The 24,855-nt window shown below is 37.1% G+C and overlaps 1 protein-coding gene across 3 annotated transcripts in view; it reads right to left on the bottom strand.

Annotated features, from left to right (window-relative positions):
* Positions 1–24,855, bottom strand: part of U2SURP (U2 snRNP associated SURP domain containing) — a 101,402-nt gene that overhangs the window by 68,760 nt on the left and 7,787 nt on the right. For all 3 annotated transcript variants that reach the window (XM_027875822.1, XM_027875820.1, XM_027875821.1), the window contains exons 2-5: positions 9,510–9,557; positions 4,022–4,153; positions 631–729; positions 175–289 (exon numbers count right to left, since the gene is read on the bottom strand). In XM_027875822.1, the coding sequence (XP_027731623.1) occupies positions 175–289; positions 631–729; positions 4,022–4,153; positions 9,510–9,557 (394 nt within the window). The remainder of the gene's footprint in view (positions 1–174; positions 290–630; positions 730–4,021; positions 4,154–9,509; positions 9,558–24,855) is intronic.

Genomic DNA, 24,855 nt, shown 5'->3' with positions numbered 1-24,855 from the left:
GGAGTCAGGAACTTAGGCCCAAGTTCCACCCTGGGCACATACTTATGATAAGGCATATATCCTTCTCAGTGCCCCTGGGCAACTGGAAAAACTTCGACACGCTTTAATTCTGAGCTACCTAATCAAAATGTACTATGACTGTTAAATGACCACAGCTATCATATTCATACTTACCTTTAGCAGCGTTAACCACACCACCTCTCACAAACGTTTTCACTTTATTACCATCACTGCCTTCAAAAGCAGCCAGGAACTCTTCGTAAATCTCAGCAGCTGCCTTCTCATCCTCCTAAATAAGCAAATTTGACAATTTAGTGTGTAACTAACATTTTAGCATGTGGCTTCCTTACTGTAGATCCCAGTAAGTCATCCAGGTATATACTCGCAGCTGAAATCTTCAATATAATGCAAAATAATGATTTCTACCCATCAACAGCTGCGTACTCAGTTACAGAAGTTACTAACTAGGCAAATTTAATCCTTGGGAGTAAAAGCATGCTTTCAATTACCAATGTAAACTGTTTTTCTATACCAAATAAAATCTATTTTTTCAGCATGCCCCAACTTCAGAACTTGACCTCACCACCCTTACAAGTATCACAGTCACAAAAGAAAGAGAGCACAAATTACCTTCTTCTTCAGTTCTTCTTGCTCTTTCTTGCTCAAAGTCCTTTTAGCTGCGCTCATCTTCCCAATGCTAAAAGCTTTGAGCTTGTTTTCCAGAAGTGGCTATGCAAAGAAAAACAAGCTTAAATGTTTATGTAAACAATTATTAAAATACCTTTTTTCAGAACCAATGTCTAAGTTCCAAAGAAGGTTCCAAGCAAGTTAGGCCTCCCTCAAAGACAACGTCCTCTGTGCAAGGAAGAGGACCAATAGACAGACACAACATGCAATGCTTCCTTCTGGTCCTTCCCTCCACCAGCCAAAAGCCAGAGGGAACAAGAGGACACTCAGAGAGATGAAACAGGAGGGACAGAGGAAAGACAAAGAGGAATGGTGACCTTATAAACAGGAGGAAATGAAAATAAAATTTCAACTTTAAAACCTTTCCTACATCAATGTTTCAAATATTACAAAATAGGTTCTTCATTTTAAATCATCAATTTGAAATTCTAGAGAGTGAACAGTAGGCAGGGCACCCTCACCTCACCTCTTATACTCTTAGACCTAAAAGAATTCTATAATGAAATTTTATGATATGGTTAAAAAGAAATATGAGAACACACACACACACACACACAAAATCCCTTAGCACAGGTGAGGGATCCACAAGTGCTGTACATTACAGATGTATTCAGTACATTTTTCAATGTACTGCTCAGTTATGCTGATTTTTTCTCTCTTTTTTTTGTATTTTAAAAAACAGGATTTGCTCTGTGGGATGGCTGAGAGTATGATGTGAAAAAATTTATCAATAAAAATTTTAAATTGTTTTTAAATTATAATTTGAAAATACTGAAATCTCTTTCATAACTACTTAAGATAAACTTTCCATTTAAAACACCATATATCATAAAGTGACTAAATAAACCACATAGCTTCTTAAAGTCAGAATCATTTAAAGCCATATCATTTTTATATCTGGATGAAATATTCAGTTACAGGGAATCAAAATACTTATCAGTAATACAAATTTGTTTACTAAGCACTGTCTCTGCAATCATTTCCTTATCAGTAAAAAAAAGTTAACCAATTATTCTAGTGACTTGATATGTGAGTACCTAACATTATCATAAATCATCTTGGAAATACTTTAATGGGTAATATTATCTGTATATTCAAAAACATGCAAAACTATCTAAATGATGTCCTTCATAAAAGATTAATCCTAGTAAAAGAACAAGATACTCTGCAGTCAGTCACTATTCCTGGTTAGAAAATATTTTTTAAAAATTTAAATTTAGATATGAAATTCCATTTTCATTTCTTGAAAAGAGAAAAAAAGATCTTTTTACTAATATATACTGTGACACCACAAAAATAAAATTTTAAAGTTAACTAGAACTTCCTATCAAGACTGCATGCATCAAGTGTTATCTTCACCACCACTGGTAAAATTCTGCATCACATATGTCAATTATATGCCACTTCACTTTATTTTCTCTTAAACTCCATTTTGTTCCATTTGTCTCCCTGGCTCATTTGAATATACTCATCCTGTTCTTGACTTTCAGTCTTTTCTAAAGCAGTGCATATCTTTTCCTAATTCTCTCACCAGAAATGTACCTTCATGTCATAGCATGAAAGGGACCTCATCAGTCATTTAATAGCTGAGGAAACTGAGGCCCAAGGAGATTCAGTGATTAACTCAAGGTCACACAAGTCTTAAACATTCAAGGCAGATGAAGTTGAAGAGCCCAGTCCTCCAACTTTCCATTATACCACTTGCCAAGTCTTGATTGAATCATTTCTTCTTAAGTCAAGGGCAGGAAGCTCAGAGGGGACCAGCTCACATGCCATCACTCCCAGCATACAGAATCCCCACCCCCCCCACCTCTAAAACAAAACGTATTGCCTGCCTTGTTAAGAAGGCTTCCCTGGACAAACCCATCAGCAAAAGCCTAGTGTAGGGCAACTCAGAGGGCAAACCTAAGCATGAGGAAAAATGAATAGCAGAGAGCAGAAGAGCCAGTCAGGCAACTGCCATTCCACACAGAGTTTCATTCCTCTGGATCTTGAAGGTCTTTCTTTTTTAAAATGTAAGTAACCAAAGGAAAAGGATGAACACTGACACTGTGATCATCCTAATGATTAGTTTATACCTTCCAAGTACTAGGTGACCTTTAGGTGAAAGCAAAAAGTAAGACAAGATGGGGTGAAAGAGGTGGGTTAACGGGTACTGACAGAAAAAGTCAAATGGGAGTGAAGATAAATTTTGTGGAGAAAGTCCTGGACTTGAAATTCTTAAACCTGATTTTGAATCAAAGTTCTATCTTTCACTAATGGCAAGATTATAGAGCAATCAAATCACCACTCCAAGCCTCAATCTTCTCATTTGTAAAATAGGGACAATGTTTTTGTTGTGATACACTGACAGATGTGCAGTACAATAAGGGACCCTCACTGAACGCCTTTCCACTTACCCTCTGCTGACAGTCTTTGAAAACCTGGAACCTGTCATCAAGAGGCAGGCCCAGCAAAGATACTCAAAAATCAACTTTCAAACCACCTCTGGGACATATTCCACAGGCTGTTATCCCCTGGATTTATATATTTTAAAAAATATCATTCTCAAGTCGTCCCAGCTTAATCACAGGAGAATTTATTGCTTTCCTGTTACTTGATCTAAACAGACATGGAGAAGAAACTCCCCCAAAATATATTTGCTTCTTATCCCCAATTACACTTACCCTAGAATAGCGAGTATGCTATTTATAATGTGACTGGTCTTTTATTGTAGTTATACCTTCCTATCTTAGACTGTAACTTCTAAAGAAAGAAACAGATCTAGGTAGTTGCGGGGAGGGGTTTGTTTTTATTTTTGCATGAAACTTTCTGATACAGAACTACACACAAGGTGATAGCTTACACCCAATCAAAAATGACTTCAAAATTATTTTGAAAGAGCCTTGAAAGCATACTGACATATCAGTTTAAGAGGCCAACCACAAGTAAAGTTGGTTTTTCGACACATGTTCTGTAAGTTCATTAGATCATGAAGAAAAGGAGGGAAGAATTCTTTTCTGTTTTCTTTAAGGGTAAGGAATAGCCCCTAAACTATCTGTATAGGTAAAAGTTTGTTAATATTTATGTTTCAAATAACTCAAAATTTTATCCTTAACATTTTACCAGAAATTAAAATTGAAAAGCTCCAGTAACAAGTTAATGTAAGCAAAAAATTATTCTTTTCACAACAGGATACATTAATGAAAACTAGAACCACACATTTTTAAACAAAACAAGACTGAGATACAAGTGTGAAATTTAATAGTTGAACAGCATGAAGAATTTAAAGTGAAAATCAATTCTAAAACAAAGAGCAAATGTTACACTCCTAAGTTATTTTCTTCTAACTCACCCTTGACAGATTTTGATGGGGAGAATCACAAAGGTTCTCACGGGAACTTTCTGTCCTATAATTGTGCTTCCTTGGGCTCTTAGGTCGTGTTCGACTTGGCATATCTGTATCTGAGGGTCCAGCTGCATCCATCTTCAGAAAAAAAAAAATCAAAAGAAATCATATCTGAAGATTATATAGTCCTAGGCCCTTGAGAATATCTTTCTTTAAAAATTAGACATGATAAAAGCATAAATCAGTAGGCTTTATAAGCAGATTAAAAGTGGCTCATTTGAGAAAGACTGTCTATTGACAGTCCTTTCTGTTTGTCCCTTCCTTATTGCTTTTACAGAAAGAAGATTGGACATGATTAGATTTCACAACCTATACACACTAAAAGAGGAGAAACTTTTCCATGCAAAAAAAAAAAAAGTCATAAGTTAAGAATTTTAAAAGTAAAAATAAACATTTTATGGACTAGGATTGGTTTCCCAAAATTCACATCATCTAATATTCATCTCATGACACTTCCTTGTTTTCACTTAATGTCCATGCCTTTTATAGATCAGACACGTGGGTCAGCGGTTCTACCAATGCAGATCAGTATCTGCTCTGTGCTTTATACCCTTAGAGAGATGCATGGAGAACTGAGAATTTAAGTGACTTGCACAGGTCATGCAGTCTGTAGGCCTCACAAGGGACATGGACCCAGGTCTTCCTGACTCTGAGTCAGGTATCTCTCCACTACAACACACTGCCTGTCCATCTGTGATTTCTTAAAATGGTTACTTCTAATGATTTTTAGATTGGTGAATTCATATAAACTAAACTTTTATTTCCTTGCCTTAAGCAACACTAAATTGTGAAAATCAATATAGCTGCAATATTCAAAACTATCCTTAGAAGCTATGGGGCAAAGAAGAGTGTAGCGTAGTGGAAATCACACTGGATTTGAAGACCTGTGTTCAAACCTTGGCTTTGTCACTTACTATCTGTGTGACCTAAATTACTCTGTGTCTCAACCTCTCCATATGTAAAATAAGGAGTTTGTATTATGATAATCTCTAAGGTACTTCATAACTCTAAATCTATGAATCACACAAGCTACAAATTTTTCCAGGTGACAATTTAAGGTGATACTTGATTTATTACATTCATTTAAAAATATTTAGAATAATCAAGCATTGAGGAATACATCAACAGGAATCAACAAACTCCCAACTTGGGAATGTAACTCCACCTGATATCTTTAAGTATAAAATTAATGACAGCAACTAATGGCAATCTGTTTCTTCAAGCAGCATTCCATCGCCACCCATGGCTTGCCGGGGTCTGGAACCATCCCAAATCCCTGGCAGCTTTCACTTCTTTCTTACTGTATTTTCAGGGACCCCTCCCACACTGGCAACCTGACCAGCCACCTAGTTCTCCTCTCTTCATTATGTGGATGACCTCCTTCCCCAGGCACTGGTGCCACTTGGAACATTTTATCAACAGCAGAGATCAAGACCCAGAAGGCATACTCAGCAAATCTACAAATGACAAAACTGATATGGATCATGAATGGATTGGAGAACAGAATGAGGATTCAAAAAGATGTAGACAAGCTGGAAAGATGTGCCAAAATCAACAAGATAAAATGTATACAGGGATAAATAGAACATCATGAAATGTGGCATAAAAGTGATCAACTGAATAAATAAAAGTTTGAAGAAACCTGAAACTGATAGTAATTCAAGTGAAAAAGGTGGGGTCAGTGGAATCTTGGGCTATGCTGTATTTTGATATATACCTGTGATATTTCACTGACAAAGGGTCATGCAGATATCAATTCACTACGCCTTCTGCTAATCCTACTCCATGTCTTCCTAAAAATCCTGCACTGAACTGGATGCCTTCCTCTTTCCTATATAATTTCAGGGATACCAAAATGAGGCAGAATAGTTCAATGACAAAAGAGGTAGACTTAGAAGAGAACTGAATTCTAATCCTCCTTCTTACACATACTACTTGTATATCCATAGACAAAACACACAACTTCCCTAAGTCTCAGCTTCCTCCTCCGTAAAATGTACAATTATCCCCCTGAAACGCTTGCCTCTGGAAAGTGTTGTGAATATCAAACAAGATAATGTTATGAAAAACACTTTGCAAACCATGACAGTGATCTCTCAATGTAAGTTATTATGCTTACTCTTGAATAATCTCTCCTCTCTGGGACTTTGTGACATAACTCTCTGGCTCATCCTCCAACCTCTCTGACCACCACTGTTCAGCCTCCCCTACAGAACCACAAGGTTCCCCTGAAGACTCTGTCCTGAGGCTCCTCTTACTTGGGAAGTGATCAGAAGCCACAACTTTCTCTATCACCTCTCTGCTGAAGGTGCTCAGATCTATAGCCAGCCCGAGTATCTCTCCTACGTTACAGGATCAAATCCCCAACTGCTCATTGGATATTTCAAGTTCCATGCATTTCAAATGCATTGTGCAAAAACTGAACTCATTTTCTTCCCCCAAAATACACTCTTCTCCCTAACTTCCTTCTTTCTGGCAAGACACGCCACCGTCTTTCTAGTTGTACAGCTTTGAAATTCTGATGTCACATCCTGGAGTCCTCACTCACACGTCCCATAACCAATTGACTGTTAAATATTTTTAACCTCCACATGTCCCATCAGTCCCCTTCTCCAGAATCAGAAAACTCCACTCTAGTTCATAGCCTCATCCCTTCTCACCTGGACTCTACAGGCATTGAGAAGGCTTCCCTGTTTCAAGGCTTTGCCCACACCTGTCCATTCTCCACAGAGCTGCCAAAGAGTTTCCTTAAAAATAAATCTGACCACGTCATTTTCTGTCCAATAAACCTAATGCCTGTCTATTGCCTCAAGGATCACATATAAACTCAGTTGGGCAAGAAAAGCCCCTTACAACCTGCCTCCAGTCTACCCTTCTAGCCTCATTATCCATTACTTCCCTTCACATTCTTTATGTTATCTCATATGATACCTACAAAAATCCTCATTTAGAAAACTGAGTCTCAGAGAAGTTAACTAACTTGTCTATGGTCACAAAGCCAGTGTGCAGGATTAGAAGGCAAACTGACATTTTGAGACACCAGATCCAATGCTCTTCATCTGTAATGTACCACTGCATAAGGGAGAATAAGATCAATGATTAAAAGTTACAGACAAGTAGATTTTATCTTTATATAAAGGAGGATCTTTCTATTGATAGTTACTTAATAATGGAGAAAAGTGTTTTGCCATACAAAATAGCAAGGCTGGATCACCAGCTGTCCAGGATGCTATCAGATGAATCTCTGTGTTAGCAGAGAGGTTGGGCTATATGTATTACTTTTAGGTCCCTTTTAACTCTGATTCTAATATAACTTGGGCTAATATAATCAAGAAATGTTTTGCTTATACAACCTAAAAAGGAAAATTACCTCCTGAAACATGGTAACTCTTTTTGGATACTTCAACGCCTAATATTTGCCAAAAGGAGAGATCTTGCTTGTTACAAAAAACCTGTTAGGCCCCATGTCCAAATAACTACCATATTATACTTCAAAACTACAAGTACCCATAACCATAATGATACAATATTATTAGGAAAATGTATGCTCCCCTTCCATATCTATATCTAAACAGTCTTAGAGCATTCCTGTGCCCAGAAAATGTATCACCTAGAGATAAACTTCTCTAAATTTTGCTAGGCTGGTCCTCCAATGACATAACGCATCCCCTAATGCAAAGTTGTTCTAGTGGAGAACGATCTGCTATGGCTTATGAGTGTACTAGTATGGCCTTCAAGCACCCAGGGCCACTGCCATATGACAAAGTGCCTTGGGGCAGGGATTGAGGAACTTGTTTTTGTTTTGTTTTCATATTTTTATAGCTATATTTCAACTTAATTGGTTTACTCTGAAATCCTATTTTATTTTATTCATTTAAAAACATCATTCTATGTTTGATATGGAAAAACTGGAACACCAATGCACTGCTGGTGAGACTGTAAACTGATCCAACCATTCTGGAGAGCAATTTGGAACTATGCCCAAAGGACTATACAACTGCATACCCTATGACTCAGTAAAACCACTACTAGGTCTTTATCCCAAGGAGATCAAAGAAAAAGGAAAAGGACCCATAGGTACAAAAATACTGACAGCAGATCTTTTTGTGGTGGCAAAGAACTGAAAAGTGAGGGGCGCCCATCAACTGAGGAAATGACTAAACAAGGTATAGTATATGACTGTGATGGAATACTACTGCACTATAAGAAATGACAAGCAGAATGCTTTAGAAAAATCTGGAAAAAAAAAAGACAAAAAAAGAAAAATCCGGGAAGACTTATATGAACTAATGCAAAGTGAAGTGAGCAGAAACAGGAGGACAATGTACACAATAACATCAATATTGTACAATGATCAACCGTGAATGACTTAGCTACAATTCAGAAGGACTTATGATGAAAAAGGTCAGCTAGGTGGTGTGATAGAACCACAGGCCCAGAGTCAGGGAGACCCAAGTTCAAATATGGCCTCAGTCACTTACTAGCTGTGTGACTCTGGGCAAGCCAATTAATCCTCTTTGCCTTAGTCTCCTCATCTATAAAATGAGATGGAGAAGGAAATGGCGGGGAAGCTAGGTGGCACAGTGGATAGAGCAAAGGCCCTGGAGTCAGGAGGACCTGAGTTCAAATCCAGCCTCAGACACATAAGACTTACTAGCTGTGTGACCCTTGGCAAGTCACTTAACCCCACTGCCTAGTGGAAGGAAGGAAGGAAGGAAGGGACAGACAGAAAGAGAAGGAAATGGCAAATTAGTATCTTTGCCAAGAGAATCGTAAATGGAGTCACAAAGAATTGGCCATGACTGAAACAACTGAACAATAACAATAAAATACAATGAAAAATGATATATCCACCACAAAGAAGGAAGTGATGGAATATAAATGCAGATTGAAGAATGTTTTTTACTTTATTTTTGGAAGGGTTTTTTGGTCTGTGTTTTCTTTTGCAACATGGCTAATATGGAAATATGTTTTGCATGACTACATGTGTATAATCTATATTAAACTGCTTGTCTTCCCAAGGAGGAGAGAGGGAAAGAGAATCTGAAATTCAAAGTTCAAAAAAAAGTTTTTTAAAACTTTTACATGTAATTGAGGAAAAAAATGGAAGGAAAAAAACATTCTGAAAAATGGTCATTCAGCTTCACCATCTGCCAAAAGAGTCCATGACGTACAAAAAATTAAGAATTCCTGCAGAGTTATGGCATTTAATAGAGGAATTACCATTGAAGATTTTAGAGTTTTTTAAAAAAATATTTTCTCCTAAGTAGGATTAAAATAAAAAAGGTTATTAAAATTACAAAAATCACATGAAGCAGAATTACAATGAAAACAACATCACAATCAAAATTTTAATTTAATATCCACAAAGGTTGCAACAGTGAGGAAAGGAACATTCTTTCCCAATTAGTGCATTCTTATCTTTTATACTTACATGTGCATCTGAAGAGCCAGATGAATGTACTGTGTCTGATGATCTGGCCTGTGAACATAAGAAAATAAAGCCAATTTGAAAACAGAGAAAAAAGTTTTTGTACTCTAAACAAGGCATGCCATTTCTCTTACCTTGCTGGCACGTCTTCTCAACTAGCAGAACTGAATATAGGCAGAGCCCCTAACATACAAAATAGGCTGCATTTCAAATAAGTCATTTGTAGGAAGATTAAAACCTCTACCTGCACAGTAATTTAAAAATTCAAATATGGATTATATGCTAAATACTGACAGGATACTATGCTAGACACTAAGGATACCAAAAAGGAAAATTAAGTCCCTGACAACTTAGCTTCTAGCTGACACATGCATACAAATAATACACAAACATAATATACCATTAGAATGAGCAAAGTGTACAAAAGGAAAAACAGACATGAGAAATTAGAGGGAAGAATCTCCTTTATTTAGATAGAACAAGAAAGCTGTACCTGAGTTGTGCTTTGAAGAAAGAAAAGCATTTCAAAATCAATGAGGGATGAAATGAACAAATGTATAAAATTTTAAAAGGCAGGATAAGGTGGGGGAAGAGTATAAATACGGGAAGCAATATAAAACAAGACTTGAAAAAGTTAAGCATGGCATCAGACCACGGAGGACCCTGAAGGCTAGACTCAAGCATTTGTACATTATTCCAGTTAATACAAAGTCACTGAAGGTTGTAAAGCAAGGAGATAGAAGGTATAACATGATCAGACTTATGCATTAATATTACCATGACATTAGTGTGTGAATAGATTGTAGAGAGAAAACGTTATCTTTTAATTACTGCAAAAGACCACAATCTGCTTATCAGTACTAAACTGCTACAACAAAAACAAAAGCAATTCAATAAACAAAGAAAGAAAAAATCTCAGTACAGAATGATATAAGGGCTTTTCCTCTCTGATATCGGCAAGAGCAAAAACTAAAGAATACTGAATAAGCAGCGTAATCAGGATTCATTTTCTATTCAGTTATCGGACTTTGCAAATCTAAATTTTTTTTTTTGGCTGACCATTGTGGCAATCTCAGCATAGAAACTCAAGACTGTGAGCACCCACAGAACAGATTCTTCCCCAAGTTTCTGCACCCACAAAGTCAGAGTACAATGTTCACTCTCTCACAACAAGACTTCTTTTTTTTTTAATTTTACTTTTTATCCTGAATCCCCAGCGTAGCTCCTGGCACAGGGAAGGTACTTCCAGTTTTTCATCTTAACTGACAGCTCATCTAATTTGACCCCCAAAGGCCTTCCTAGTTCTAAAAGTCTACAAACTATTGGTTAATAACTTTAACTGGAATTTTAAATTCCATCCAAACAATTTATTTTATGTTCTCAAGTTACTGGTATTGACTGTGGTTCTAAAAATCCAATGCTCTTATTTGGAAGATAGCCAACATTTTACACTTGAACTAAGCAAGAAGAAATGGGCTTAAAATGAAGGCTTTATGTTACAGATCAGGAAACTATGGCACAAAGAAATTACGTGACTTGCCCAATGTCAAATGGTAAATAGTAGTCTTTACTTGAATCCAGTTCTTTTGACTCCAAAATATAGTCTTCCTACATACTATGATATGTATGCCTAATGATAAAGAGCTGAATCAATTTAACTGGCAACAAAAGGGTATTTAATACTCTTGAAACAAAAGAAAGTAACTTTACAAATAGACTTTAATTTCATCATTGCAGACTCCTCTGCTAAAAGGGAAAACAGATTCAGGGTTGGAGGGTAGGAGCCATCAGAGGCCATCTGATGTAACATACATATCCAAATAAATCTCATATAAGAGCCTTCGCTTGAAAAGTCACTTGTTCCTCTTCCAAAATTTCTTCAATCAAGCAATTTGCAAAGTACAGTCAATTCTACCTCGCCAATATTTTTCAAATACATGCTCTTTATTTTTCACTGTCCTTACCTTAATTCAGCTTACTGTAAGTACAACTATTTTAACAGCCTTCTACATTAGTCTTCCTGTCTCGAGTCTCTCCCCATGGTGATCTACAATTCACATTGCTGCCTACTTAACTCTCCTAACACACTGGTCTTAACAACACATTAAAAATTTTTAATTTTTTTTAAATTTTAAAGTAAAAAAATTTTAATTTTTTTAAAACTTTGGAGGTCCGTAGTTATATCTTTTCTCCCATCCCCAAGACTAATGGTCCCACTTTATCATAATCTTTTTTTCAGAATTAATTAACTTTAAATTTTTTCAGTAGTTACCAACTGCCTTTCATATAAAGAAAGCATGAACTCCTTAGTTTAGAATTTAAAGTTTTCTATAATCTGGCTCGAATCAATCTTCCTTTACAGTTTTATCACATCTTCCATTATATACTCTAAATCAGGAGTTCTTAACTTGAGGCTCATGTACCCTCAGAGTCCATTAACTTAGATGGGAAAACAATTATATCTTTATTTTCACTAATGTCTATCTGAAATTGTAACATTTCCTTTGATGATGAAGTTAGGCAACAAAGAGTCTATAGGCTTCACCAGATTTGTCAAAGGGGTCCAGAAACAAAAAAGAACCCTTGCTCTAAGTTTCACAAAATCTGGGATACTATCTCCCATTCTTACCCTCTCTTCTGTTTCAATGCCACTTTTGCTCCTATGAACCTCCACGTGCCTGGAATTTGTCCTTTGGTAAAATTCTTCCCCTTCCTTCAATACCCAACTCAGGAGCAAACACAAAGGTGATTTTTCCAAATGGGGATTCTCATCAAATCTTCAGAACTTTCCTGCGTCTTTCTTTTATATGTATTCTACATACTTTAAAAGATTCATGATTTCATCCACATGGGTATTCCCTTGACCGGTACAGACTATAACCCCTTTGTGATATAATGTTTCAAAATTGTTAGACCCAAAAAAAAATTCAATGCTGTGCAGCCAACCTGGAGATGAGACTTAGCTAGACTGATTCTTAATTACTTTAGAGCTAGGAGGTATAGCTGATAGAGCACTGGATCTGGAATGGAAAGATCTGAGTTAAAATTCAACCTCAGCCATTTGCGAGCTGGGCCAGTGGCACCCATCTCACAGGGCTGATGTGAGAATCAAATGACATAATATTTATAAAGACTTAGGAGATAAATGCTTCCTTCCTTTCCTTCTTTCCCTCCATCCCTCCCTCTTTCCTGGCATTTAATAAATGTTTGAGGAAATTAACTAGGCATGTTCACTAAAAAGAATATTGAAAGGTTGGCTTCTTTTCATAGTTTACCTTCAATCAACTTTGCTCCTCCTAAACGTGTGTCTATGTATGTATATGTCTGTCTGTCTGTCCCTGGTGTTTTCTACAACTTCCCTCTCTGCTTAACAACCATGCTTAAAAGGAAAGCTGCCATATAGGTAAGAAAATGTGTAGCTAAAATTAGCCTATGAACTGTCACCAGCACTAAAACATTCTCAGATGTCACTGACCTTACTAATTATAGCCTAAAATAAAATACCAATAAAGGGAAATGCATAAGAATTTTCAGTAATAACCTAGAGGAAAAGGTGTATTTCTCCAGTACAGATAAGAACTATCACTTGTCTCCCACCCCCTACATCCAAACTGTTGCCAAAGCCTGTCAATTTCATCTTTGCAACAGTGCTTGAATACGCCCCTTTCTTTTCTCTGACAATGCCACCACTTGAGGGTAGGCCCTCATCACCCCACTAACTGAATAAACGCTAATGGCTTCCTATTGCCTCCAGGATCAAATAACAAAGTATTCTACTTGGCATTCAAAATCCTTTATAACAGCCCACTTCTGCCTCTCAAGTCTTCTTATACCTCAGTTCTTAACACAGTCTTCCATTCAGTGATAGTGTTGTCCACAAATAACACTTCATCTCTCTCAACTCCCAAGTATTTTCTCTGGCTATCCCTCATTCCTGGAACACTCCTCCACTCAAACTACTGACCTCCCTCGCTTCCTTTAAGTCCGAACTAAAAATCACACCTTCTACAGAAAAGCTTCAGCTCCTCTTAATTCTAGTGCCTTCCCTCTGTTAATTACTTCCCATTCATCCTGTATATAGCTTGCTTTGTATATATGTTTGCATATTATCTCCTCTATTAGATTGTAAGCTCCTTAAGGTCAAGGACTATTTTTTGCCCTTTTGTTGTATCCCCAGTGCTTTAATACAGTGCCTAGCACATAGTAGGCATTAATAAGTATTTATTACTTGACTAGCACTTGTTCTGATACTTCTAGAAATAACTCTGAAACAAAGGATTATAATAAAGTGGGACCATTACGGGGGGGGGGAGAGGAATTAAAAGATATAACTATGGACCTCCAAAAGATTTTTTTAAATGACTAAGAGTTCTATCCCCACACTACATTTTCCAGCTGTTTTCCTCAGGAGACATTCCCTAGTTAACCTGAAAAATAAATAAGTACACTCACCCCATCACCAAGATTAGTTCATTCACATTTTGTTACTACCTTCTTAAAAACTTCCATTTAAAAAACATAAATAATGAAAATTTATGCTTTTATTTTTATTCTTGTTTTTATGTTTCAATGTTTGTATGTGGCTAAGTTTATAATTTTAAAAACAAGAATTTCTAAATTCAGCTTTATAATTTCCCAGATTTCCTCAGCAGTCTAAAAAATACTATATTCAAAATATGCCACGTGCAAATATAACTCAAAAAAATTAGCAAAAATTGGCATTAACTCAGAATCATAACATTTTAAAAGTGAAAGGAAACTCAGGTCATAGATTTACTGCTAGGAAGGACATATGAGGTCATTTAATCAAATCACTCACTTTATCTCAGGTTTAGTTTGTTTCTTTTTAATTTTCAAAATGTTTCATTGATGATGTACTATTCTTTTCATTTCATAACAATAATTCCCACCTCATATCATATTAACAAATCTTCCTTGTAACAAAGTAGATTCAAGCCAAACAAATTAACATACTGGCTATGTCTGAAAATGTATGCCTCATCCTGCACCCACAGCTCTGCCAAGAAGCAGGAAACATACTTTACCATCAAATCTTCTGAAGTCATAATTAGTCACTACACTGGTCAATCCTAAAGCCTTCACTGTTTTCTTTTACAATTAATAAGGTCCACCATATAAATTGTTCTAACAATTCCCATTTTTAAAGAGCAGGAAATTAAGACAGTCAGAAAGGTTGAGTGAGGTGGGGGGAGGAGGTAGTGGTGATAGTGGCAATGGTATTAGTAGTAGTTATAGTAAGTTAAGGATAATAATAACGGTTAACATTTACAGAGCACTTTAAAGGTTTGCAAAACTCTTAAAACATTATGTTGACTTCACAGGTATGTGTTATTATTAATTCCATTTTGTAAATGAGGAAAGAGAGGCAAAGTGAGATTAGGTTGCCAATGCTCTACCCACTGTCACAGTGAACTGCCTCTCAGCAGTAAGGGAAAAAGAAAGTAGGGGTCAAAGCAAGAATTTAACTTTTGATCAAGAAGAAATTGAAGTAACCTACAGAAGAACTATGTCAAAATGGTTATGGTAAGTTTAGATTAATAACAAAAGTGAGAAAATGACTGAAAAGACAGACCCTGAAACTGTACAGACTAATTACCCAACAAAATTAAGAGTTGCAACTAACAAACTATAGTGCATAGCCACTCCTGCTTGGAGAAGCAAATGAAGGATGATTTCACTGTTCACTAAAAGCAACAAAAAATATTCTATAAAACACCTAGTCATCTCATATTGAAGTCTGAGTCCAAGATTAACATAAAAAAAAACCACCATCAAGAAAATTTCATCATGTTTACCAACATTTTTTCAGAATATCAAGAAATACAGAAATTCTGGGAAAATATTGCTAAGAACTTCCAAACCAAATCAATACTTGGTCATTTGAATGCAAAAGCACAGAGGACCTCACTCCTGTTTATCATTAATACTTTCTTCTTTAAAAAAATAAATAAAATCAAAAAGCATTTACTAAAGACCTTCTATATGTCAGGTACTGAGCCAGGTACCATGGTTACAAAGACCAAATGGAAACAGTCTGCCAATCAACTTAAATGATAAGGAGAGGAACACAACAAATATACAGAAAACTAAATATATAAAAGCTTTATGCTTTTGGCTTATAAAAACATATGTTATTCCATTTGATCCTTTTAAAGGTGAGGTAATTGCTACTACAGATGAGGAAAGTGATATAGATGAGTCTCTGATAAATGACTTGCCCAGAATCACACAACTAGAAACATCTGGGTTGAGACAAGAAACCAAGTTTTCCTGACTCTTTATTGAGTAAAACATCAGAGATGATGCTTCCTGAAGACAGCACTAAAAATGAAGGCTTCTTCACTCACCAGAAAGGAAATTACTCATACAGGTAGAGACTGGAAAACCAAGGTTTCAAACTCCAAAGTCAGTTAGCACTTCCTCCCCAAGGGCTGCCTCATACTAGCCAGATCAGCTACTACAAAGTCCTGCTAATCACTCAGGCTCTTAGCCAGGAGGTAGCCAGCTTTAAAAAAAAAAACTTTATTACTATTATTATGAACCTGACAAACACCAACATTTCCACTCATAAAGCAGAGGAAAAAAGGTTTATATATGAAACAATGAATCTTGATTATGTACAAAGTATTTCTAAGTACAGCTCAAATCCAACATGGAAGTTACAACACTATTCCACTTGTTCATGTTCCCCTCCGACCCTCTCCTCCTCGTCGTTTTGTAGTCACCAAAAGTTTCCCTGAAGCTCCTTTCACTGTTAGTATCCAAAAAAATAAAAAGTCCTCTCATAACAAATAAGTATATTCATGCAAAAACAAATCTGTACATTGGCAGGGTTTGAAAAATTATTTCTCATTCAGTAATTCTAGGCCAAGGATAAGGAACCTGTGGCCTCAAGACCACATGTGGCCTTCTAGGTCCTTGCGTGGGGCCTTTTGACGGAGTCCAAGTTTTACAGAACAAATCCTTTTAATAAGGAGATTTGTTCTGTGAAGTTTGGATTCAGTCAAAGGGTTGCGCTTGAGAACCTAGAGGGCCACATATGCCCTAGAGACCACAGGTTCCCCACCCCTGCTCTAGGCCATCACCATTACTACTATTAATAAATGCTCATCATTTGCTAATCATGATCAGTCAATAATATTGACTGACTGGCTTATACCCAACTCTATATAACTTTAACCCCAGTCAAAAACTAAAAGTCCTCTCGTAACAGATTCACAGTGACAATGTCTGAAAATGAGCTTGCCATTCTGCACTTCTAATCCATCATCGGTCTGCTAAGAGGTTAGAAGTATGTTGTCTTTCAAACAATGGTGAAGTAATTTCCTAAGTTGTTTTCTTAATTCTGCTTACTTTTCTCTGCATCAATTCATACAAGTCTTCCCAGGTTTCTCTGAACCTGTCCCTTTTGTCATTTCTTATGGCCCAATAATATCTCTTTACATTAATATGAAATTACAACTGAGTAACAGCCAATGTTTCCAATGAAGACATGCTTAAAACGAGCTGGAAGGCACTAGACGTAGCAAACATCAAACAAAGTTCATAGAAAATTAAATTGACTATCCGTGAAGTCTTATCAGTCAAAACTAACCCCAGATCATAATAAAAAAAAAGATGATTAAAAAAAAAAGCTCTAGTCTAATCTATTTAACAATTGGAAAATCGGAAACAAAGGGAATATTGACTTATCATTTCTTAGGAGTTTAACAAAATGACTAATAAAAACAAGTCACCAAAATAAGGGCAAGAGAATTCAAAAATCACCTCAGCCAGCAAATGGGGAGGCAGTATAGCAAAGACAAAATTGATTCAGAGTACATACAAATATGAAGAATATTGCTGAAAGATTACAGTTTTTGCCTCTCCAAACAAAAAGTAGCAAGGAAGAAAATGAGCCATTAAAAAAAAAAACTTGTCATAAGAACCAAATAAACTAGAACTAGAAAGTATTTAGAAATAAAACTGAGAACAAAAAAATTGGTACAAAATGGATCAGATTTACTCTAAGTTTCTATAGCCAACTACTCTCCAGCAATCTTCATTAGAGACAGTAACTATCACATTTGAATCTGATACCTCAATCACTGATTTATTATACTGATACATGGAAATAATACTTAGGATGAATTTGGAAAGAGCAGCTGGACCAGAACAAGGCCACAGAAGAAAATCTGGCAGTTGGCAACATAACTATGAACACAGTGAAGGATCAATTCTCAAGATTTCAAGGGACCAGAAACCAAATACATGCAAGAAAAAATGTAGAAAGTATTGTTAACCAAAAAAAAAAAAAGGACAATGTCAGCAACTATGCATCATATGGCTGATTTCTCATTAGTACTTCAATGCACCTGCGTGTAATGAATAAAAAAATCATGGTACTGTTTTCTAAGAAATATCAGGTTGGTTGCTAAGGAAAGCTTCTCCTATACTCAAATAATCTGTCATCTGTTAATGCAGGAGGTTTCTGCAACAACACAGATAAATTGCAGGACTTTAGTCCTGTCTATCCTGTAGGACATTAGTCTACAATCTCTCCTAAATTCACCAGAGGTGATCCACCCAATATGCTGATAATGGCTGTGACAGAAAAGGGAGCAGAAGATGCTACGAATCACATGGTTTTTTAGACTACCAATAAACTCTGATCACTGGGACTCTGAACATGAGCTCCTTGTCCAATGAGCACATATACTTGTAGAGGAGCTGAATCATATCAACCTTGACATTCTTGCCATAAAAATAACCAGAAGAAAGAAGGAAGCTGCAGTTAAATATATGGAGGTAGACCTTAAAGATACCAAAAAAAAAAAAAAAAGGAATCATAAGAGAAGGTTTGAAAAGTACACACAGGGACAGCAAAAAAGCATTGTTTCATAGGATCATTGTTATTAATAAGCATTTGTAAAAATGTCATCATAAAAATAATTTCAGTTTATGGACTTTACTGCAAACAAAGTTGAAAAATTCTACAAAGAATGTTAGATAAAACTTTCCAAATCAAATCAACATATAGAGTGATACTTGTGACTTCAACGCCAAGGTGGGAAAAGGTGAAGGTAGGGGAAAAAAACTATGGGAGAACATGATTCAAAAAGGAAAACTGCCTACCAATTCTCTTTTCTCAAAGCAAGCATTCCTATTGTAGAAGCTGGAGACTTCTGAATAATGCACCAAAAGGATTTGGAGGTTTCACTATACTGGGGAAAAGAATCAGAGACCATAACTCCTCTTCAGGATGGGTGAGACCATGATAAATGATGATGGTTTGAAAAAGACCACCATTTGACACAGACATATATGTGTAAAACCCATTCTATACATACTTCTATTTATCAGCTCTTTCTCTGGAGATGGATAGCATCTTCCTCCATAGGTTCTTTGTAGTTGATCTGAGAATGTCTAATACTCAGAATAACTGAGTCATTGACAGCTATTCTTTGAACAGTATTATTATCATACACGTTCTCTTGGTTCTGCTCACTTCATTCTTCATTATTAATGTAGAAGCTGTTAAATCTTGTGTTATCCTGACTGTAGCTCTAGAATATTTAAATCATTTCTTTCTAGTTGGTCTTTTCTCCTTGACCTGAAGTTTCAAAACTCAGCTATCACCTTGGGATCTCTTTCAAGTCGTGTTCAGTGGATTTTTTCAATTTCTATTTTACCCTCTAATTCAGAGGTTCCTAAACTTATTTGGCCTAATGTCCCCTTTAAAAAAAAAAATTACTCAGCGCCCCCCTGGAAATATACTTTCTTTAACCCTTTAGCTGGTTTTTTTTTTAAATTTGCATCATTTCAAAAAATATAATTTTTTTAAATGACATCTTAAACTTAATTGTAAATTTGTGGGGTTTTTTCTGGCATTGAAATTTTGATGACAATGTTGTTTCATGTAGCCATATAGTATCATATTGTAAACAAGTCATTACACACACATAGTCCTGCCAATCCATGCTGGACTTCCCTACAAAGCGTGACAAGTTTGCCCGCCAACACTTGCTTGTTAAGACTTGACCAATGAATGGTTATAGCTTGCATTTTGTGTGTTTATTTGGAAAATAAGGTAATCACTATGACTTTAACTCTGTTACACAACAGATGAAACATGTACAAAGACTTTTTCAAAATTTTATCTTCTCTTCTTTCCTTATGCCTCCACTGCTCCCTTATTTTTATTCAACATCCCCTAATTTCACCAAAGCCTACTACTTCCCCAACCCCAATCATTCCAATGCCCCAGAGGGGCAGCATCATTCACTTTGGGAACCTCAGCGAGCCCAGTTCTAAAACTTCAGGGTAATTTTCCTTAATAATTCCTTTTAAGTATAGTGTCTAGACTCTTTTTTTTTTTAATCATAATTTTCAGGCAGTGCAACAATTCTTATACTGGCTCTCCTCAATCTGTTTTCCAGGTCAGCTGTTTTTCTAATGAGAAGCTTTACTGATTTCGTTTCCTAATTTCTTGGTGTCTTATGAAGTCATTAGCTCCCCCATGCACAATACTAATTTATAAGGAGTTATTTTCTTCCCTAAATTTTTGGTTCTCTTTTTCCAATTGGCTGCCTTTCTTTTCATAATTTTCTTGCTCTTATTTTTTCCCCTAATTTTTCCTCAACCTCTCTTATTTGATTTTTTTTAAAGTCCTTTTTAAGCTCTTGCAAGAACTCTTTTTGGACTTGTGACCATTTTACATTTTTCTTTAAAGTACAAGTACCTACTTTGACTTCACAGTCATCTTCTGAGTTTGAACTCATCTTCTTATCACCACAGTAGCTGTCTATGTTTCTTTCATGTTTGCTTACTCATTTTTTTTTAAATAGCTTGTTTCTTAGCTTTTTCTTTACATCAGAGTTGGGCTCTAGCCTCAAAGTATGGGGGATAACATCTCAAATGTCAGGTTTTTCCTGCTGTTGTTTTCTGAAGGCCTGACCTTAGGTACCCTCCTCTCTCCACCCTCAGCTGAGACCAGGGCCCTGGCACTGCTGTCACTGCATTGTGGCTGCAAGCTTCGGCTTACCCCTCTGTCCTGGAACCAAAACCAGGGACTCTACTCTTCCGGGAGTGACCATAACTAGCAAGGCTCCTGGCCCTCTTCAACCACACTCACCAGCATGTGGTCGCTCCTTCTCGCCCATTGCCAGAGCCTGTGACCTCATCTGGTCAGCTCACCCGGGTCCAAATCCAGGGCCAACAGAGGGCCCCCTAATCTTTCCCTAATCAACTATCTGACCCCCACACTATCCATGGTGAGAAAGTTCCTGAAGCCAAGACTGCTGGTAACATGGCTGCCCACAGGGCTTGTCGCTTGTTAATTCATTGGTATCTGTACTTCAATGAGGCCAGACTACCACCCCAGAAGGTCAGGTCTTTCCTAATGTCTTCCTTCCAAGTTGTCTTAGGCTAGACAACTGCTTTACCCCAACTTAATTATTTCTGACACTCTAAAGTTTCTCTTTAAGGCATTATTTGCGAGGGATTCTGGGAGCACCAGGTAATTTCCTGCTTTATTGCACCATATTCCCAGAATCCTCTCAGATGCTTAGCTCTTATTTGGTTTCCATTTTCTCTGCCAAAAAAAGAAGAGAATCAGGACAAACAGAGTTGATACTCAAAATACCTATGGAGATAGTAAGAGACCATTTAGATCTTGGTCTCTGAACTCAGGATCTATGAACCTATTGTTTCAATATTTTGATTAGAGTATGTCAGTACCATTGGTTTCCTTTGTAATCTTATGCATTTCATTTTACACACTTAAAAATATTATTCTGATTATGTTCTAAGATGAAAAGGGAAGTTTCAGAGAAACCTTCTAGACCAGATCTGCACAACTTAGCAGTGGGTAAGGGCCAAAATTAAAATAGGCTAAACTTCTTCTTCAGATAGGTTAGACTAGAGACAGACTGATGATAGTTGGTTGCCACGGGTCACAGTGAGAGTTGGTTGCCACGGGAGAAGGCACAGTGGCAACGCTACATTTTTCACATGCAGCCCCAAATCCTTTGGCTGGCCTCGTATGTTGTGCAGGCCTGATCTAGACCTTTATGTACCAGTACAGAATAGAGTGAACAGAACCAGTTATACAAGAACATTTGTAAAGACAAAACTTTGAAAGACTTAACAATGCTGATCTACACAATGATTCCAGATCATGATTCCTGAGAACTAAAAAACATGCTACCAACCTCTGGGGACAGAGAAAAGGTGGGAAAGGGGAACAAGCATTAATGATGTGCCTAAGTGCTGGACACTACACTAAGAACTGGGAATACAAAGAAATGTAAAAGACAGTCACTGCTCTGAAGGAGCTGATGTGCTAATGGTGAGACAAGATGTAAACCACTATGTACAAACAAGCTATGCACAGGATAAATAGGAAATAAATAGAGGGAAGGCATTAAAATTAAAATGTTTTCTCTGAGATAATAGCACTTATCTCCCAGGTTTGCAGGGTTGTTTTAAGGAACAAAATTAATCAGGAAAGGTTTTCTGTATAATGTAGGGTTTTAGCTAAGACTTGAAGACAAGGAAGCCTGGAGACGAAGATAAATGAGGAGGAAGAGCATTGAAAGCTAGTGAAAATGCCCCAGGTCAGGAAATGGAATGTCTTATGTGAGGAACAAAGAACCTGGAAACCAGTGTCACTGGATCAAAGCACATGTGGGAGAGTGTAAGGTATAAGAAGGCTGGAAAGGTAGGGAGGGGTCACATTATGAAGGTCTTTGAAAGCCAAACAGAAGGTTTTATATTTGATCCTGGAAATTGTTTTATTAAGTTTAATGACTTTTACTGAGAACGGAGAGGGAAGATCATTTTGACTGGCTGAGTGGAGGACAGAATGGAGTGTATGGAGGCTTGTGGCAGAAAGACCAATCACAAAATTATTGGAATAGTTAAAGTATCAAGAAAAAAAGGGGACGGTAAAAGAAAGTGTAAAAGGCTGCAGAGTAGAGAAAGTCAAGACCTAACAAATTCTTGTTAAATATATGAATGTGAGTATTCTCTCCAGAGATCACAACCCATCCACACTTCCTCATCCTGTTTTTTGTTCATAATCTTTCACATGTCTTCGACAGAGGTCACATACAATAATGTCCTGAAGAACCTCCTCCAGGCCCTTTTACAGTTTAAGACTATCTAGGAGGACTTGGACCATCCACCTGTTATACCATGCTTGCACCACATGACCCAAATTCTCTTTTTTTGTTCATCCTCTTCTCCAATACATGCTCCAGGCAACTAAGTGGCACAGTCAGTGGAGTGCTGAATTTGTAATCAGGAAGACCTGAGTTTGAATCCTGCTTCACAATCCCTAGCTACGTCACTTAACCTCTCTGTGCCCTCAGTTTTCTCTGAGATAATAGCACTCATCTCCCAGGTTTGCAGGTTGTTTTAAGGAACAAATGAGTTAACTTAAGTGAAGTGCTTTGCAACCCTTAAAGTGCTTCAGGCAGCTAGATGGCGGTAGTCGATAAAACACCAGACCTCAAGTCTGGAAGACTCATCTTCCTGAGTTCAAATGTGGCCTCAGACACTTACCTATGTAACCCTGGACAAGTCACTTCACCCTGTCTGCCTCAGTTTTCTCATCTATAAAATGAGCCGGAGAAGAAAATGGCAAACCATTCCATTATCTTCGCCAAGAAAACCCCAAATGGTGTCACAAAGAGTAGGACACAACTGAAAACAACTGGATAATAATTAGAAATATGTTGAAGCATACTTGTGCCCAATGTATCTCTCCACACTGCTCTTTGGGTTACTCACTACTTTCTTGTATCTATATGAAATCCTTATCAGAATATTTTATAGGCATCAAAGGCATTCTTCACAAAAACATGTAAGGGTATTTTCAGGTTCTGGGGAACTAATTTCTACTGCAGACCACACTCAGAGTCATACAACTGATTGAAGAATACAGAATACTTTGGATACAGACGCTCTTCCCTCCAATAAGACCCCCATCCTCTATATTAAGACCATAACAGATTTCATGGTAATTAAGGGCATCTAGAGGTCTCTTTGTTTATGATCCTCTATCAATATCAAGCAAGGCATAAAACAGAGTATATGTACCAAAGATATTTGTCAATATCATGTAGAATGTCTTGCATAGAACTGAGAGAGAAAAAGGATTTCCTATAGAAGATGAGGTCCTTTACAAATTCCTGTTTTGCAGACGACATTGTGCTAATTGCACCAAAATCTATTTGGGGTCTCTTCATTAGATACATGACCATTTAAAAGAGATCAGCCTACCTCACAGACTACCACAATGCTATCACCAATAAACATCTAAGGATGAATTTTCCAGTAATCAAAAAAAACCTTCCTAGCTCTCTACTTCTGTGACATATCCTCTTCCTTACCCTTGACACAAACCCCTCAGCTACTCTCACATTCTTACATCCCTTTCCAACTCAATCTTCCTTGTACCCTAACCCCAAGGTCTACTTCCTTTGGATCCCTTTAACAAGCCCTTCTATTTTCTCCCAGGTCACCCCCCCCCCCATAAGCACATTTCCATTCACTCTCCACCTTTTCCACAAGTAATCTTTTCATCTTCATTCTTCCCACAATATCCTATAATTCTTTCTTCCCATTACCACCTCCTACAAGAGTCGGCAGTAGGTTTGTGTTCTTCTAGGTATCCCCAGGACCTAAGCACTATAACCAGAATAAGGTGGTGGTTGTTGTGACATGTAATAAATGTTTACAACGGTTGTTCATAAATGTCACTTCCTGACCATTATTCCAACATGATCACGTGACCACCCCTCTTCTGATTAGATGAACATCATTTTATACCATCATCCTCATGCTCATCACTAACCTCTAATCCCACAAGGAGACTTCCAGTGTAACTTCTCTTCAGTTTTGATACTAGTGACCACCTGAACACTCACTCCTCTATGTTTTTGTGATATTGTTCTTTCTTGGTCCTTCTCTTCCCTATCTGACTACTCTGTCTCAGGCTCTTTTGCATGCATGTCATGCCCACTAATGGGGTATATACCAAGGCTGGCTTGTAACTCCCTCTTCTCTTCCCTTTTACACCCCCTTGGTGACTTTCATCAGCTCCCATAGGTTCAATCCAGTCCTGGTCTTTCTCCTGAGCTCCAGTTCCACATCACCAACTGCTAATTGGACATTTAACCTGGATATTCCATAAACACCTCAATCATAACATGTTCAAAACAGAATTCACTATTATTTCCTCAAAAACCTACCCTCTTCCAAACTTCCATATTACTGCCAAAGTCAGCACTACTCTTTCCATTATCAAGGTTCACAAATTTATTAAGTCAATAAACTTTTATTA

Source organism: Vombatus ursinus, unplaced genomic scaffold (genome assembly GCF_900497805.2).
Source record: "Vombatus ursinus unplaced genomic scaffold, bare-nosed wombat genome assembly UNPS02014810.1, whole genome shotgun sequence".
Taxonomy (NCBI): Eukaryota; Metazoa; Chordata; class Mammalia; order Diprotodontia; family Vombatidae; genus Vombatus; species Vombatus ursinus.
The sequence above is the reverse complement of the archived record's forward strand: the minus strand, read 5'-3'. Positions and strand labels throughout refer to the sequence as shown.